This window comes from Zea mays, chromosome 6, assembly GCF_902167145.1.
Source record: "Zea mays cultivar B73 chromosome 6, Zm-B73-REFERENCE-NAM-5.0, whole genome shotgun sequence".
Taxonomy (NCBI): Eukaryota; Viridiplantae; Streptophyta; class Magnoliopsida; order Poales; family Poaceae; genus Zea; species Zea mays.
This window is the reverse complement of record NC_050101.1, coordinates 8966245-8981064: the sequence shown is the minus strand read 5'-3', so window position 1 is coordinate 8981064 and position 14820 is coordinate 8966245. Positions and strand designations below refer to the sequence as shown.

Genomic DNA, 14820 nt, shown 5'->3' with positions numbered 1-14820 from the left:
TAATGTTTCAATGTTTTTCAACCAGTCGTCATCGGGTTCAACAAATTTATCCCCGTATTTGAATGTGTATTTCAGCCTGACCAGTCCGCCTTCGTCGGACTCTTTGATGGTCTCCTTCGGCATCTCCCACTTTCCTGCAAGTGGCCACACCCTGAAGGCAATATGTTCTTGAATCAAGTCCCTTGTCCCAATAAAAGAGCAGACTACGCCGAAGGCTCTTTGGCATTCCTCGGCCGCTTCATCCATTTCAACCTTCGGCCTTCGAAGTCCGAAGCGTTGCCAGATGGGGCGCATAATGATACTCTTGACATTTTCTTGCGCTGTTAAGTCATTCTTTACATAGAACCATTCAGTCATCCAGGCTCCGGGCCACCTCTTCCGAAAAGTTGGCACAGGGCGGCTTGACCCGGAGCGGGCACCGAAGCTGTAGCACCCAAAGTTGTTGTGATATTGTTCCTTCCCCCAGGGCTTCGTCTCATATAACAACTCATGAATGTTGCAAAAGCTTTTAGCATTTGGTTCTAAACTTTGGCTTCTCGCAGCCCAGACAAACATCCCCATTCTTATGATAGCTTCGGGAGTAAGTTGATGAAGGTAGACTTGAAATGTCTTCAGGACTTCAATGACAAAGTTGCTTAGGGGGAATCGAAGCCCTGCCTTGAGAAAGCTTCGGAAGATCACGACTTCATCTTCTTCGGGGGTGGGAGAAGTTTTTTCTCCAGCATCAACCCTCACGATAGATATATCACGAAAATATCTCCCTCTCATGTTATCAATGTGACTCTGCTTAATGGTGGTTTTCCCGAAAACCGTGTGACTTGGCCGCCATGGTCGATCTTCGGATTCTTCCCCTTCACTTTCTATATCATAACTGTCGCTGTCACCAGTATCTTCGGACAAACCTTCAAGAATCTCCTTGGTGATTTTCTCCGTATTAGTCTCCGCCATCGCTATAAGGAATCCCAAGTTCTTCTCCTCGTCGAGACTCAGCTTCGTATCAGCAGGGATCTTCTTACCTTCAGACATCTTCGGAAACACTAAAAAACTGTTTTCAAGGCCGAAGCTTCAAAATCAAAAAGATCAGCAAATCTTAGTGCACAAGAGCTAAAAATTTAGTGGGCCGAAGCAGATGGCAAGTGTGCGTACCAAATGAGTTTGCGGTATGATCTTATTTATACGCCCAGGGCGTTGAAAATTGAAAGACCCCGCTTGTCAGTGAAAGTTGCTATTCTAGCAAAGGGAAGGTGTTTTTTCGGACCTTCGGCTCAAGGCCTTCGTCCATATCGCAATCTGAATTTATCATTAACAAATTAATATTGCGAGGGGCTACTGTTGGGGGCCTTCGTCCTCCGAAGGTCCTCAAAAACATGATTTGACAATGTTTTCCAAGTGGATTATGTGAACAGGTACCTTCGGACTCAGAATTACAAACATGAAGTGCGGTCAGGACGAAGCCTGAACCAGACGAAGAACGGGCTGATTACCAAGCTCCACGAAGGATGGTGCACAGCCGAAGCTGTGCGCAGGGAAGCTTCGTCGCGATAGCAGAGAGGGGAACCGACTTAAAGATGAAAAGACTACGTGGGCCTTGTCAGATTTCCATAAGTCATTGACAAATGTAATGGACATAAATGTAATTTTACGTGGGCTGCGTCCCGCGTCTATAAATAGATGAACAGTACTCCCGTACTGTTCACGCTGACTTGGCATTTGCTTTTGCGTCACGCTTGTACTTTTTACCTTCTCTCAGGACCGAAGGTACATCTGTAATTTGAAATCACTTCTATTTTTCCATGTTAATAAAATAGAAATGATTCTATGATGATGCTTATATTATATTTCATGCTTTATATGAATCCTTCGTCATTACTTGTTATGTTTACGAAGGTATGTCTCTTATGACCTTCGTCTGAAACTCATTATTTCCCGAAGGGACATAATGCTTCGAAGGACGAAGGACTTTAACACTTAACACTTTTTATGTTGCCTTGTTCTTAACTCTTAGCATTTGAGAACAAGTCCCCAACACTAGTGTGTGCTTGTGTGGAACATGGAGTGGGTGTGTGTGTGGGGGGAGAGAGTTGCCATGAAATGGCTTGGGGTGGGATGAGAGGAGGCCCTTGCCCCTCTATTTATAGCCATGGTGGGGGGATTAGGGGGAGGGATGAGAGGATTAGTGGGAGGATGAGAGGATTAGTAGGAGATTAGCATGGATTTGTCTTATATGAGTGTAATTAGCTTGTAGAGCTCAACGTATGACACCGGAGGCATACGTATACGTATGAGCATGAGGAAAGTTACAAAGAAAATATTTGTGGGGGCTTGAAAAATGATTCTGAAGGTATTTCTTAGTAAGAAAATACTTGGAGATATATCAGTGGAATATTTGGTAGTATTTTCTGAAAGAGTTTGAGGGTGATCACTGGGGAAATATTTGTAGGATATTTTGAGGAGGATTTTAGAGAGAATATGGACCACTATATTTTACTTACTGATATCAACTTGTAAACAAACATCTTGAAACAAAATTTGAAATTCATTTTGAATTTAGAGCAAGTTTGAGAATATTTCAGAATTTGAATTTTTGGGATGCTACAGTTACAAGGGGGTTCTCTAGTATCGAGGATGTTAGAGAACTGAGTGGATGACTAAGTAGTGAGATATGTTTTTGAGGGGATGCCCCCTAGGCCTTATATATTCGACCGTGGGGCGTTACATGCGGATATGATAACAACGTGAGCCTAAGTAATAGTGAACCGACTGAGCCTATCTTCCTATAATTCCGCCGACCTATCTCCATTCAGTTCCGATGTATGAGGACACTATACGGGAAGGTCGGATCATTGCTACGGTTGCTGCTCAAATTCATCGGGTTGTCTGGGCTTGCGTTGATCCAATCTTGTGTCAATCCACTTCACCGGACGTCCCTCCCCAGGCCCACGAAAGAATGACCTTGCGAACTATTGGGTCCAAGGCCTTTCGCGAGGTCTTTTGGCCTTCCAGTGGACGTGGGGGATATTTGTCCCCCACAGTAGGGTATTACGCTCCGGCGGCCCGAACCACTCTAAAACTCTTGCGTGTTCTTGTGTTCTTCCCATCTTGTCCAACTAACAAGCAAAACGCTTAGGCCCCTCCTCATCTTAGGATTTAGAGCGGGTGCACTCCGCCACCTGGCTGGAGATTTCCTCTCCGACAGTGTTTGTCAAATAGATTCACTTCCGATAGAGAATCTCAGAATCACTCTATTAAAAATTCAGTTCTCGGAGCTAGAGAATCACAGAGCGGAACTCTACTAAACGAGCCCTCAAGGAAGTTGTTTTTTGTGTTGGGAGCTAGAGCATACAAAATGTGGCTTCTATTAACTCTTTCATTTTCCTAATACATCATTTGAAATAAACACAAGACAAACTATTTCGCTAAACAAATTGTAAAATGGCTCCGTCTCCTCTAGATAAGTCAAAGAGCTAGAAAAGCCAGAGCGAAACTATTTTCAGAGCTACTGGAGCAAACCAAAGAAGGCCTAAATCCGATAAATCAAATCTAGGGTGGTAATAATGGGTTATGATTTAAATATTTCTTCACAATAAATTGAAGCATTTAATTAGTTTTAATTTAAAAATAAATAGAAATAGAAACCAATTCAAACTTTAAATTTTATAGTGTAAAATCTAGAGTACATTAACATCCCTAATCAGACATGCCACGTCAGTTTGACACTCATTAGATCGACAATCCATTTAATCATATGTAATATTGGACAAATTTCGAACAGGAGAAACTATTCAATATAATATTTTAAAAAATTAAAAAAACTAAGGTCATAATATTGGGACATTTATGACTTTCTAAAAGTGATTCGAAATAAGTGTCGTTTCTCGCTTTCATAGAGTCAAACTTCCAAAATTTTATCAAATAAATATAATAAATTAATATTTAGATTTATCTGTATAATGAATTTATTCAGATATGTAAATATTGTTAATATTTTTTTATAATTCTCAAGAAAGCTTGACCGACGGATATCGTACATATAGGACACAACGGATGTATGGAGCATGCAAGGGAGGAAAATTTTCATTTATTCAGATGATGTTTTAATGTTTAACTAGAGTCGTGCCCGTGCGTTGCAACGGTTTTCATATATCTCATGGTAGATCTTTAATAATGATGCATGCTTAAATTTGAAGGATTTGCTTTGCTCAAATCTCCCAGGAATTGCACCGAAGCAAAAATACCTAGACTCTAAACAAAATTGTTCTCCACCAAAAAAGAAAATGTAAACTAAATGTACAAATTTGTAAGAGTTGCAAATGTCTGTTTATTAAATGTATTAACAATCGAATACGACCGGACCACCAGTTGAGCGCTATCAGGTTGATGATCTCCATAATACGACTGTCCTAGGCTCGAAGCAGTTGTATCTGCTGGTGTTGTCAACCTGCAATGACGTGCAATCAACAATAATCAATCAATGTTCATCAGCCTTGATTAATTAAGCATAATTATTATTGGGACTAAACATATAGCAATAATGACATTATGCATGGCAAGCAGTGTTCTAGTTGCTTTGGCTGGCTGTTGGTGGCTCCACGTCACGAAAATACGTGCGAATCAACCATGACGTAGGCAGACACAGTGCCCGTGTTATCACAACATTAGAGACAGAGAGCAGCTTGCTTCTTCCTCCACTCCGTCCGTCTCCGTCAGCATCGGCATCGGCATCAAGCCACCAAGCGTGTCAACTCGTCGATTACGTGTCGTCGTCTCGCGCTGCTGCTGTCGCTGGATTTTGTTGTTATTATATTCCCACTCCCGCTGCCATTCCGTTCCAGACTGCCTCCTCCACACCAGTGTCCACCCGTTCGTTCCCCTCTGTTCCGCGCTGCCCAACTCTGAGCGATGGAAGGCACCGTGCTGTGCGCGGCCAACCACGCGCCGCTCACGCCCATCAGCTTCCTCGAGCGCACCGCGCTCGTCTACCCCGACTGCCCAGCCATCGTCGCTGCCGGACACGCCGCCGCGCCGCCGCCCCGCACCTGGCGGCAGACCCGGGACCACTGCCTCCGCCTCGCCGCCGCGCTCGCGGGGCTCGGCGTCGCGCGCCGTGACGTGGTAAGTCTCTGTCCAGCCGTTGCCTTGCCTCGGTAGATTCGGGCGTTATTTACCTGCCGCCGTCCAAGCATTCACTTTTACTGCTCTTGCTGTTCTCCATCCTGGCTGTCTCTCTCGATTTGCCCGAGTAGGTAGATAGTGTTGTTCTTGCCCGAGTTCATTGACAGTGGACAGGCTGAATTTGCTGCTGCTTCTAGTACCGAATCGAATCAAACTTGCCGGCCGGTCCTCAACCGAAGCCGTTGCTGCCCCCGTGTAGGTTGCGGTGTTCGCGCAGAACATCCCGGCCTTCTGCGAGCTCCACTTCGGCATTCCCATGGCGGGCGCCGTGATCTGCGCGCTCAACTCGCGGCTCGACGCCGGCATGGCGTCCGTGCTGCTGCAACACTCGGAGGCCAAGGTCGTGTTCGTGGACGCCGCGCTACTGGGCGTCGCCCGGGAAGCGCTCCGCTTCATCTCCCAGCAGGCCGGCGGAGCGAGCAGGGTACCCGCCGTGGTGCTAATCAACGAGGCGCTCGACGAGCCGCCGCCAGCGGCGACAGGAAACGACAAGATCCCAGGCGTCGATCGGTGCTACGAGTACGAGGCCCTCCTCAGCAACAGCAGAGGCGGCGATCCAGAGTTCTTGATCCGGTGACCGGACGACGAGAACGAGCCGATCGCGCTGGATCTGCGTGCAGGGGGCGGTGAATCGCGGGGAGGGGCGCTGGATCTGCGGGCGGTGAATCGTGAGGTGGGGGGGGTTGGATCCGCGGGCGGACGGTGAATCGCGTGCGGGCTGACGTGAGCGCTGAGCGGGATTCGCGGCGTGGACGTTGAGGCGGGGGCAGTCTACACTTTACTCTTAATAGTTAGTAGAGATAAGTACGCGAATAGAGGCCACACAATTCGCGCATGCAATGCAATGGAAAGTTGGAAACCACGTTCATTTGTAACGATGGAAATCAAAGGTATTTCTTTATTTGCAAAAAATAATAGAAATAAAAGTTCTTACAGCACACTCATTCATTCTTTGCCTATAGAGATCTCCAGGTAATCCCATAGCATAGCACTATGGATGATCGCCTGCTAGCTCCAACTGGACGAGCAGGAACACTTGCCCATCCATGATCCTTTAAAGGCTCTTGCCTCTTGGCCTCCGGTCGGCGACGACGACGGGTCGACGGCGAGGCACAAGGCGCGCACGCAGCGGACGCTCCATGAAGTTGAACAGGAGGACGCTGACATCCGAGCGGAGTTCCACGGCGTGCTCACCCTCCGCCGCCTCTCCCCACTCGAACTCCCGCACGAGGTTCGCCATGAAGTAGCCGATGTGGAGCAACGACATGCTTATGGCAGGGCACATCCTCCTGCCAGCCCCAAAGGGCATCATCTTCATCGTCTCGTCCCCGGCGGCCATGGACATCAGCTTCTTCTTGGCAGTAGTGCTTTCTCCGCCTCCGCATGCACGGAAGCGTTCTGGCTTGAACTCGCCAGGGTCGTCAGACCACACTGTCTTGTCTCGCCCTAGAGCCTCCAACGAGAAGACGATCTTGGTGCCCGTAGGAACACGTTGACCATCATGAACCACTTGGTCTTCTTCCATCACCTTTTTTATATTTCTCCATATTCATGAGGTTGGTTATATATGGTTAACTAGTAAATTACTATAATATATGCTACATCTAAATGCATAATTAAATTTATAGAAAAATCGAAGTGACATATAGATTAGAACAGAGGAAGAGTACATGGCTCACCTGCCTAAATACCCACATGGTGGTGGGATGCAGCCTGAACGCCTCCAAGATGACAGCATTGAGGTGGTCCAGCTTTGCAAGGGCTTCTTCCCCGACCTCCTCGGCGTCGGCGTCCACAGCAGCGTCGACCTCTCTCCGTACGGCCTCCTGCACGTCTGGGCGTTTGATTAGGTTCGCCATGATCCACTGCAGCGCCGCGGCCAGGGATTCAGTTGCGGAACCAAGGAACTCCGAGCAAAGTCCCACGAGTTCACCGTCCTCGAGCCTCCGCTTGCCTCCTGCAGCGTTGTGCTTGCCGTCCGCTTCGAGCTCCTCTAACGGGACCCGGAGGTCGAGGAGCGTGCGCACGTAAGTCAGCGCCTCGCCAGGCTCCCGGCGACGGCTGCGGCAGCCGTCGATGAGCGGGAGGTACAGCTCCTCCTGCCTCCGCCGTATCGCGGCCAGCCTGTTCCACCGCTCGCGGTAGATCAGCCTAGACAGCGCCGGGAACGGCACGGACACGAACGCGCGCGCCGCGGGCAGGGACAGGACGAGCTCCGTCTGGACGTCGGCCATGGCACGGACCACGGCCGCGTCGGCGGCGCCGTCGCCGCCGAAGCACATGGCGGAGACGAGGCCGAACACCGCGCCGCGGATGCTCTCCGCGGCGAGCACCACGCCGTTGGCGAGCTGCTGGTCCCTGAGGTCGGCGACGAGGCCGCGTAGCGCGTGGCGCCGCGCGGCTGCGTAGCCGCCGTGCAGGTGCGTCGGGTGGAGGACTCCCGAGGCCAGGTTGTGGCGGAGGGCGCGCCAGAGCTGGCCGTAGGGCGCCGAGGTGATGTTATGGTAGCGGCGGCCCGAGAGGACGGCGCTGGGTGACATGGATGAAAGGCGGTTGGAGAAGGAGCCGCCGCCGCCGACGCCGGCCGTCCTCCTGCCCCGCACGAGAAGGCCATACGCGGCGGCACAGTCCGTGACCAACATGTCCGGTGGCTTATTACCTGCTAGAACGAACTTGAGATTGGCCAGGCATGCCTTCATCGCCGGCGTTGCACGCCGGACGATCAGGATGACCGCCGGGAGAACCAACGGGAGCAACAGGAGGAGGATGACTTGCATTGTTGCTTCCTCCTGCATGGCCTCAGCTGCATGACTGCATCTGCATGCAGGTGCAGCTACTTACTGCTACCTTCAGGGCTTCAGTATGCTGCTGCTTCGATCAGTGCTCGCTGTATATTTATATTTATACTAGTAGTGTGCCCGTGCTTTGCTACGGTTTCATTTATACAGCGTAAACTACAAAGATGTGTGCATCCTATTTATTAAAGCCAACAACCATGTTTCAAATATACATTTGTGCAAAAATTTATTATAGGAAGCGATCGGGTGGTGGTGCTTGGTAGTTGAGATATACACGAGACATTTATTAAGAAAAATAAAGAATGGTCTTTTTATCTTGTGTATACGCATTCTTCTACTTTCTTTATCATTAGAAACAAAGAGAAAAAGATTCTAACACAATTTCTATTACATAGTTAAGCCTAGCGCGTGCGGGCAGTGGCCACACACAAAGCACGTACACAATAATTATATAAAAAACGAACAATATTTATTCTTTGTTAATAACCAATGCATAACTAAACTCGGGATATTTTGGATTAAAAACTTAGTCATAAAAACATTGATTGTGTTGCAATATACTGAACATCTTTGTGTAGTAAACAGGAGTGAGACAATTTCTATATATGTTGTTTAAGAAAAGTAATAGATAAATCAGCACAACACCGGTGGCTTTGCCGATGTAGGCCTCAACATCTTCATCTGATACTTCAGCAGCCTCAACCTCTGGTGCATGCTGACCAACTTCCATCGCCCGACTCATCTGACAAAACACATCACAAATTATAGATAAAATCATTCGATGATGGGCATCCCATGCAGACATAGTGATCAGTCATCTTATCATCATCATGTCAGTCTCGCTACAAATTAAATTAATAATAGTGGGAGAGGGGGCAATGTCATCCATCGTATACAGACCCAAAAAAACAATGCTGTCGCCTGTCATCAAGCCAAGCCCACCAAATCTTCTTAATCTGTCAATCATGGGTCACACCACACCACATTATAGACATCTCAATATATTCCAACTTCAGCTGCTATGTTCTCATCACATAATTTTTCTTTTCACTCGAGCTTCACATATCACAGAAGAGAATGAACCTAATCACATCAACAAACAAAGAAAAAGGAATGTCGGTTATAAAATTGTTTGTGCACCACTACATAGAACACCAACTCTTTGTACTCGCAAAAAAATCAATGGCATGCAAACCTGGTAATTTCTACCATCAGCTCGCCACATATAGAACATGAGCTACTACTTCCGAGGCACGACAGGAGGGAGCTGCTGGAGGCCTCCTGAGGGGCTGGCTCGATCGATTCAGAACGCCTAATCTTCGGTTGAGTAAAAGCAAAAAGGAATTCCTTGAAGGTCACCATTCCATTATTGTCTCAATTCATCTCTGCGTTCACCAAAGGAGTAAATATCCTGGCAGATATATAAACAGGTAATAACCATGATTGGACTGGAGTAATAATAACCAATACATAACTAAACTCGGAATATTTTGGATTAAAAACTTAGTCATAAAAACATTTATTGTGTTGCAATACACTTAACATCTTTGTGTAGTAAACAGGAGTGGGACAATTTCTATATATGTTGTTTAAGAAAAGTAATAGATAAATCAGCACACCACCGGTGGCTTTGCCGATGTAGGCCTCAACATCTTCATCTGATGCTTCAGCAGCCTCGACCTCTGGTGCATGTTGACCAACTTCCATCGCCCGACTCATCTCACAAAACACATCGCAAATTATAGATAAAATCATTCGATGATGAGCATCCCATGTTGACATGGCGATCCGTCATCTTATCATCATCATGTCAGTCTCGCTACAAATTAAATTAATAATAGCGGGAGAGGGGGCGATGTCATCCATAGAGACCTGAAGAGCAGCACACATAAGGCGAAAGCACTGCTGCCATCGTGTACAGACACAAAAAAACAATGTTGTCATCAAGCCAAGCCCACCAAATCTTCTTAATTTATGTCAATCATGGGTCACACCACACCACATTATAGTCATCTCAACGGACTGAGGTTGATGGTTCAAATGAGTCCAATGACTTTGAGCCTGGTTCACTTAACACAACAAACCAGCTCATATGCCAATGGCTATCTTTCACAATGCGACCAATTCACTGCACAGGTTGAGCCCATTGCTTCTACTGTGCTTTACATGGTTGGGAGGTTCTCCAGGATTCCAATTCGACAATAGATCAAGTAATAAAACGATACAGTTTTTATATGTTTCTGATGCTACTAATTTGTGGTTGCAGTGGTAGCCACAAAAGAGATTGGCCTGGATCAGGATCTTTCTATGGAAATCTTGATTCAGGTGGTGAATGCGGGGTACCAGCTCAGAATATGTTCTACGTGCCAGCAGAAAACCGTGAGCAGTTCTGGTATGAAATAAAACATGAAGCTACTGCTTATATACGTGGTCAAATACAAAGATATTTCTGGTTCAACTAAAATAAATAATAGACAGGCAAAAGAGGACATTAACAACCTTTTATGGTGTTTGATGAAGCTGAGATGGCTGAAATTTCACTACTCATGACACCTGCAAAAAAGTCAAAAACAAATACTTATGGCAGTTAACAAATACAGCATTGAAGCTATTTGTTGATGGAGCTGAGCTGTGCATCACTGTCCATCTAGAAAGTTACAGTATTTTCCAACCTTTTTTCTGTAAGAAGCTCTCATTGAACATCAGCTTATAATTCTAGGTACTCAACGGACTACGGGATGTTCCGTTTCTGCGTAAGCCAATACCGAGTTGGACTGGAGGCCAGGAACGGAGCAGTACAGGTTCATCGAGCACTGCCTGTCATCTGTTGATCGGCAGAAACAACCATGGCTTATCTTCCTCGCGCACCGTGTCCTGGGTTACTCGTCAGCCACCTTCTACACCGACGAAGGAACGACTGAGGAGCCCATGGGCCACGAGTGCCTTCAGCCACTCTGGTAGAAGTACAAGGTCGATATCGCTATGTACGGTTTCAATAAATTATATAAAAATGAACACCACATATTAATTATTATAATCTAACTCAAAATCTCAAATTCTTACACAATACGAACCAAACCGGCAATTTCCTCTAGACATGCAAAAATTAAGGTCCAGTCCCAACTGCTTCTTGAAAGTTGATCACACCGGGATGGAGATGGACAGGGAGACAAAAGATAAGGGTTGAAGCTGAGATCAAGAAGGGGGAAGACGGAGCTAAAGAGAACTGAGATCATGGCAAAAAACGCACATGCAGGTCGCTATGTTTTTTGCGAGGAAGTTGAAACAGAGCAGTGGAAAGAATGGTGGCAGTTCGTCTAACTTAAGTGGACACTATTACCAAGAAAGGCGAGAATGTTTAGTGTCAACACAACATCCTGATAAGTGATAAATGGTTATAATTTTGCAAAAAAAAGTTCCTAGAATTTGTTATATGACAAAGCAAAAATTCTCGTCTAGAGCACATAGGCCGACAACACTTAAACTACTCAGATGCTATCCTGACTGTTACAAGGCCTTAATGATGTTATTACATTGCACAGGGAATCTGGATTCCTATATATCATAACATATTTGTTGTTGTATATGCAATTATTATGCATTCCAGTTTTAGTTTGGAGTTGCAAAACGGATTCAGTTACAGGTGTGCTTGTTCAATTATATAGAAAAAATGTCTGTACCAGAAGTAACATACGGAATTTTTTATACCTATAAAGCTGCTATAGAATAATATGTATTTGTATATTACTTTTTCTAACTCCACATAAACATACTCTCCAGAATTAGTTTTAGAAATAATGTGACTATGCTCAAGAACCATGCATACAAGATAATCTAGCAGTAGCATGTGAAATTCTCATTATAGTAGTAGTTCGACCATAATGATTCTTTCTGTTTTGTGCTAGTATACATCAAAGCTGAAATGTACATCAAGGGCTAACTACAACTTGATGAAATGTACTTCAAGAGGTAACTATGATATATGACAAAGAAAAATCTACCGTACAAACAGTAAAGGCATTGGATATCTTTTATTCTAGATGCTTCTTATCTACAGAGAGTAAGGATTTAGGATGTTCATTCTTTTCAGAAAAAGTTGTTGTTACCAGAAAAAAATGTACACAGTGAGCACGTGATTTTAGCTTACATTCTGTAGGCTTAGGAATATATTTCGCAAGCCGATACTACCTTTCCATTGACGAACCATGTTGGAAACCTTCAAGACCAGAAGCGGCACATTCTGCAGTCCTTTACTTTCCATTACCAACTCAATTTGGGAAATATTCCACATAGTCTAGAATTTTTGTAGCTTCACCACCAAACATATAAACATCTGGTTAGATTGAAAAGTGGTTCTGACCTTTTTGTGTTGTACTTCCAATATCTTCAGAAACTCTCCTAGTTGCTCGGAACTACCAAAATACAGTATATGGTAGTAGAATTCAGTTGATATGTTATCACATAACATATGGAGAAAAAATACATGTCAGTTTATTATAAAGCACCTCTCCTCCAAACGGATAGTTCGCACTGGTAGAAATTTTAGAAGGAAAAACAACGCGGAGCAGACGGAGAGCAAGAGCGCTCTGCCCACCTGTGCCAGTCCAAAGAAACCAACAAAATCAGCAGGTCTTTGTGAGTCCCATGGGTAATGAGAAGTGGTAAGCACGAGGCAGCGATCGGTTGATCTGACCCAAGTTGATGCTTCTGTTGATTGCGCCTAAGAACTTGGAGCCACCGAGAGAGAACATGTTGGACTTCAAAAGCGGCTCGTTGGCACTGGACGAGTACATGATTCCAGCTCCGAAGTGAGGGCTCTGCAACGTGGTTTGTTAGCCCCGCTCCCGGAAGAAGATTTGACAGCATTTGTTTAAGCGGCATAACATTTAAGGGGATACACGTCCTTGCCTGCTCCGGCAGAGCTAGACGACGACGTTGTCGGGCAGGCTCTCCCAGCAGTCTCACACACGATGCCATACAATGAGCAGAATGTAATGTCTAGCTCCTCGAGCTGAGGGAAGCAATTAACTGCCTCTGCAAAACCTTGATTAGTGACGTAATGGCACAGGCAGAGATGGAGGCTCTTCAATGAGGGGGCCCTGCATCAGAGTTGGTAAATCTGGATGAGCTTGTTTTTAGTCAATCCAAATAATCAGGTCTCAGACCCAAGCTAATTTCTAAGATCATAACATGCAGCGTAAAAAATTGTGCTACAAAAGTTGCCAAAAATGGTTACAAGCCAGTTCTTAAATCAATCAATAATAACATACCGAAAACTATCTAAAACCTATTTAGAAGGCAAAATTCAACACGCATACTGTCTTAGGTGACACTGTACAGTTAGTCTATGTATGCCATCTTGCTAAAGGATTGCGAGGATAACGAACCACACTAAAACACCACTAACAGAGGTAAGCATTATCTCAGCATAAATGAGAAATCAAACTTGCTAAAGTTGGTAACTGTTGTAAACCAAAAGCCGATGCAGCAGCACAAACAGATGATAGGTTTGTCAGTTCAATTTGTGGAACATGAAGCAAACAGTTGCACCCAGTAAACACTAAACAAACAAAAAAGATCAGTTCTGACTACGAAGTCATTTACAGGTATTGGCTTACACCAACACTAAACGACACGAGTAATTTCAAGTAGAAGAAAGAAAGTAACCACTGATGATAGTAAAAATTTGGCAGCAGACAACTCAATTACACGATGATCTTTTCCTTTGACGGTGTGGAGGACGCGGAGAGGTGCGAGGTGCCGAGGATCCACACGTCCTCGAGCTCCATGAAGTTTAGCGGCCACCACGCCGGGACAGGGCCAAACTGCCGCCACCACGCCGGGACAGGGCCAAACTGCCGCCACGATACGCGTACAAGCGCACCGGACTCGACCAGACCCGCCAGCGAGGGGTTCCCTGCGGCGGCGGCGGCACCCCAACCAACTCGTAGATTCTAATCGTCTGCAACAATCAAACGCAAAAATACGTATACCACCATAGAAAATAAGCTTGAGCTAATACCTCTGGAGAAAGCCCTTCTGGAGTCAGCCCCTTCTGTGAGCTCCAAATCCAAATCGCTGGAGTCGGCTTTGAAGTCCTCATCGTCTTACGCAGCGAACGAGCGTCTGCCGCCCCTCTTGAACTTCTTCTTCGGCTGCTAGATGTCCCACTCCATGAGCCGGCGCGGCGCTGGCTCGCGAAGGTCGGCAAGGATCGCGTCGCCGCACAGCACGGAGCGGGGTTGCGGGGTGGGGACTCCATGGAGCGTCCACACCATGCAGATCGGTCTTCCAGGGAGATATTGGGAGCGGCAGATCGGGGGGAGGGGGAGTAAATCGCGCATACGTACAGAGACTCCATGGAAGGCGTCCACGCGATGCAGAGATTGGGAGCGACAAATCGGGTACTTCATGTAGGTGAGGCAGATCGGGGGAGTGGATCACGCGGATCGACATTCCAGGGAGAGATTTGGGAGCGGCAGATCGAATACTTCCATGGAGGTGAGACAGATCGGGGGGAGTGGATTGCGCGGACGTCATTGCTAGAAGTGGAGATCACGGCGAGGAGAGGCGGGTCCACGTGCGGGCGAGGGGGGAGGGGCGGGCGAGATTTCTGCGGCGGGACGACAGTCGGGGAAGATGGGGCGGCGCGATGTGCGGGAGCGGGGGCACGACAACTGTGGACGCCCTCCTTGCTGTCTTATAGAGTAGTAATAGATATGAGCCTCGTGGATTTTGAGCTATCTGACGCAGACCATATGGTTTTTAGTTTATTGTCGGCGTGTTACATGATGGGACGTTGACCTTTACCAGTGCACTATTGTTTTGTGTAATTGTCATGACAGTATGT

At 46.4% G+C, this 14820-nt stretch overlaps 2 protein-coding genes and 1 long non-coding RNA gene across 5 annotated transcripts; 1 reads left to right on the top strand and 2 right to left on the bottom strand.

The window, feature by feature from the left end:
* The first annotated feature begins 4771 nt into the window (after positions 1-4771).
* LOC103628967 (probable acyl-activating enzyme 1, peroxisomal) lies at positions 4772-6106 on the top strand. The gene is made up of 2 exons (XM_008650161.3): positions 4772-5112; positions 5372-6106. The coding sequence occupies exons 1-2, from the start codon at positions 4900-4902 to the stop codon at positions 5747-5749; spliced, it is 591 nt and encodes a 196-aa protein (XP_008648383.1). The 5' UTR covers positions 4772-4899; the 3' UTR covers positions 5750-6106.
* On the bottom strand, positions 6053-8243 carry LOC103628966 (cytochrome P450 89A9). The gene is made up of 2 exons (XM_008650159.2): positions 6852-8243; positions 6053-6700 (listed from the first exon to the last, which is right to left on the bottom strand). Exons 1-2 carry the CDS (start codon positions 7965-7967, stop codon positions 6227-6229), a joined length of 1590 nt encoding a protein of 529 aa, XP_008648381.1. The 5' UTR covers positions 7968-8243; the 3' UTR covers positions 6053-6226.
* A 221-nt stretch (positions 8244-8464) lies between these two features.
* Positions 8465-14670, bottom strand: LOC103628965 (uncharacterized). Of its 3 annotated transcripts, XR_004850028.1 has the most exons (8): positions 13680-14670; positions 12664-13069; positions 12476-12564; positions 10643-12382; positions 10470-10523; positions 9166-10359; positions 8871-9053; positions 8465-8712 (listed from the first exon to the last, which is right to left on the bottom strand). It is a non-coding gene; the product is annotated as an uncharacterized lncRNA (long non-coding RNA). The 3 variants fall into 3 exon arrangements; XR_004850029.1 differs by having other exon boundaries at positions 9166-9355; positions 12476-13069; XR_004850027.1 differs by having other exon boundaries at positions 9166-10523.
* Positions 14671-14820: the final 150 nt, after the last annotated feature.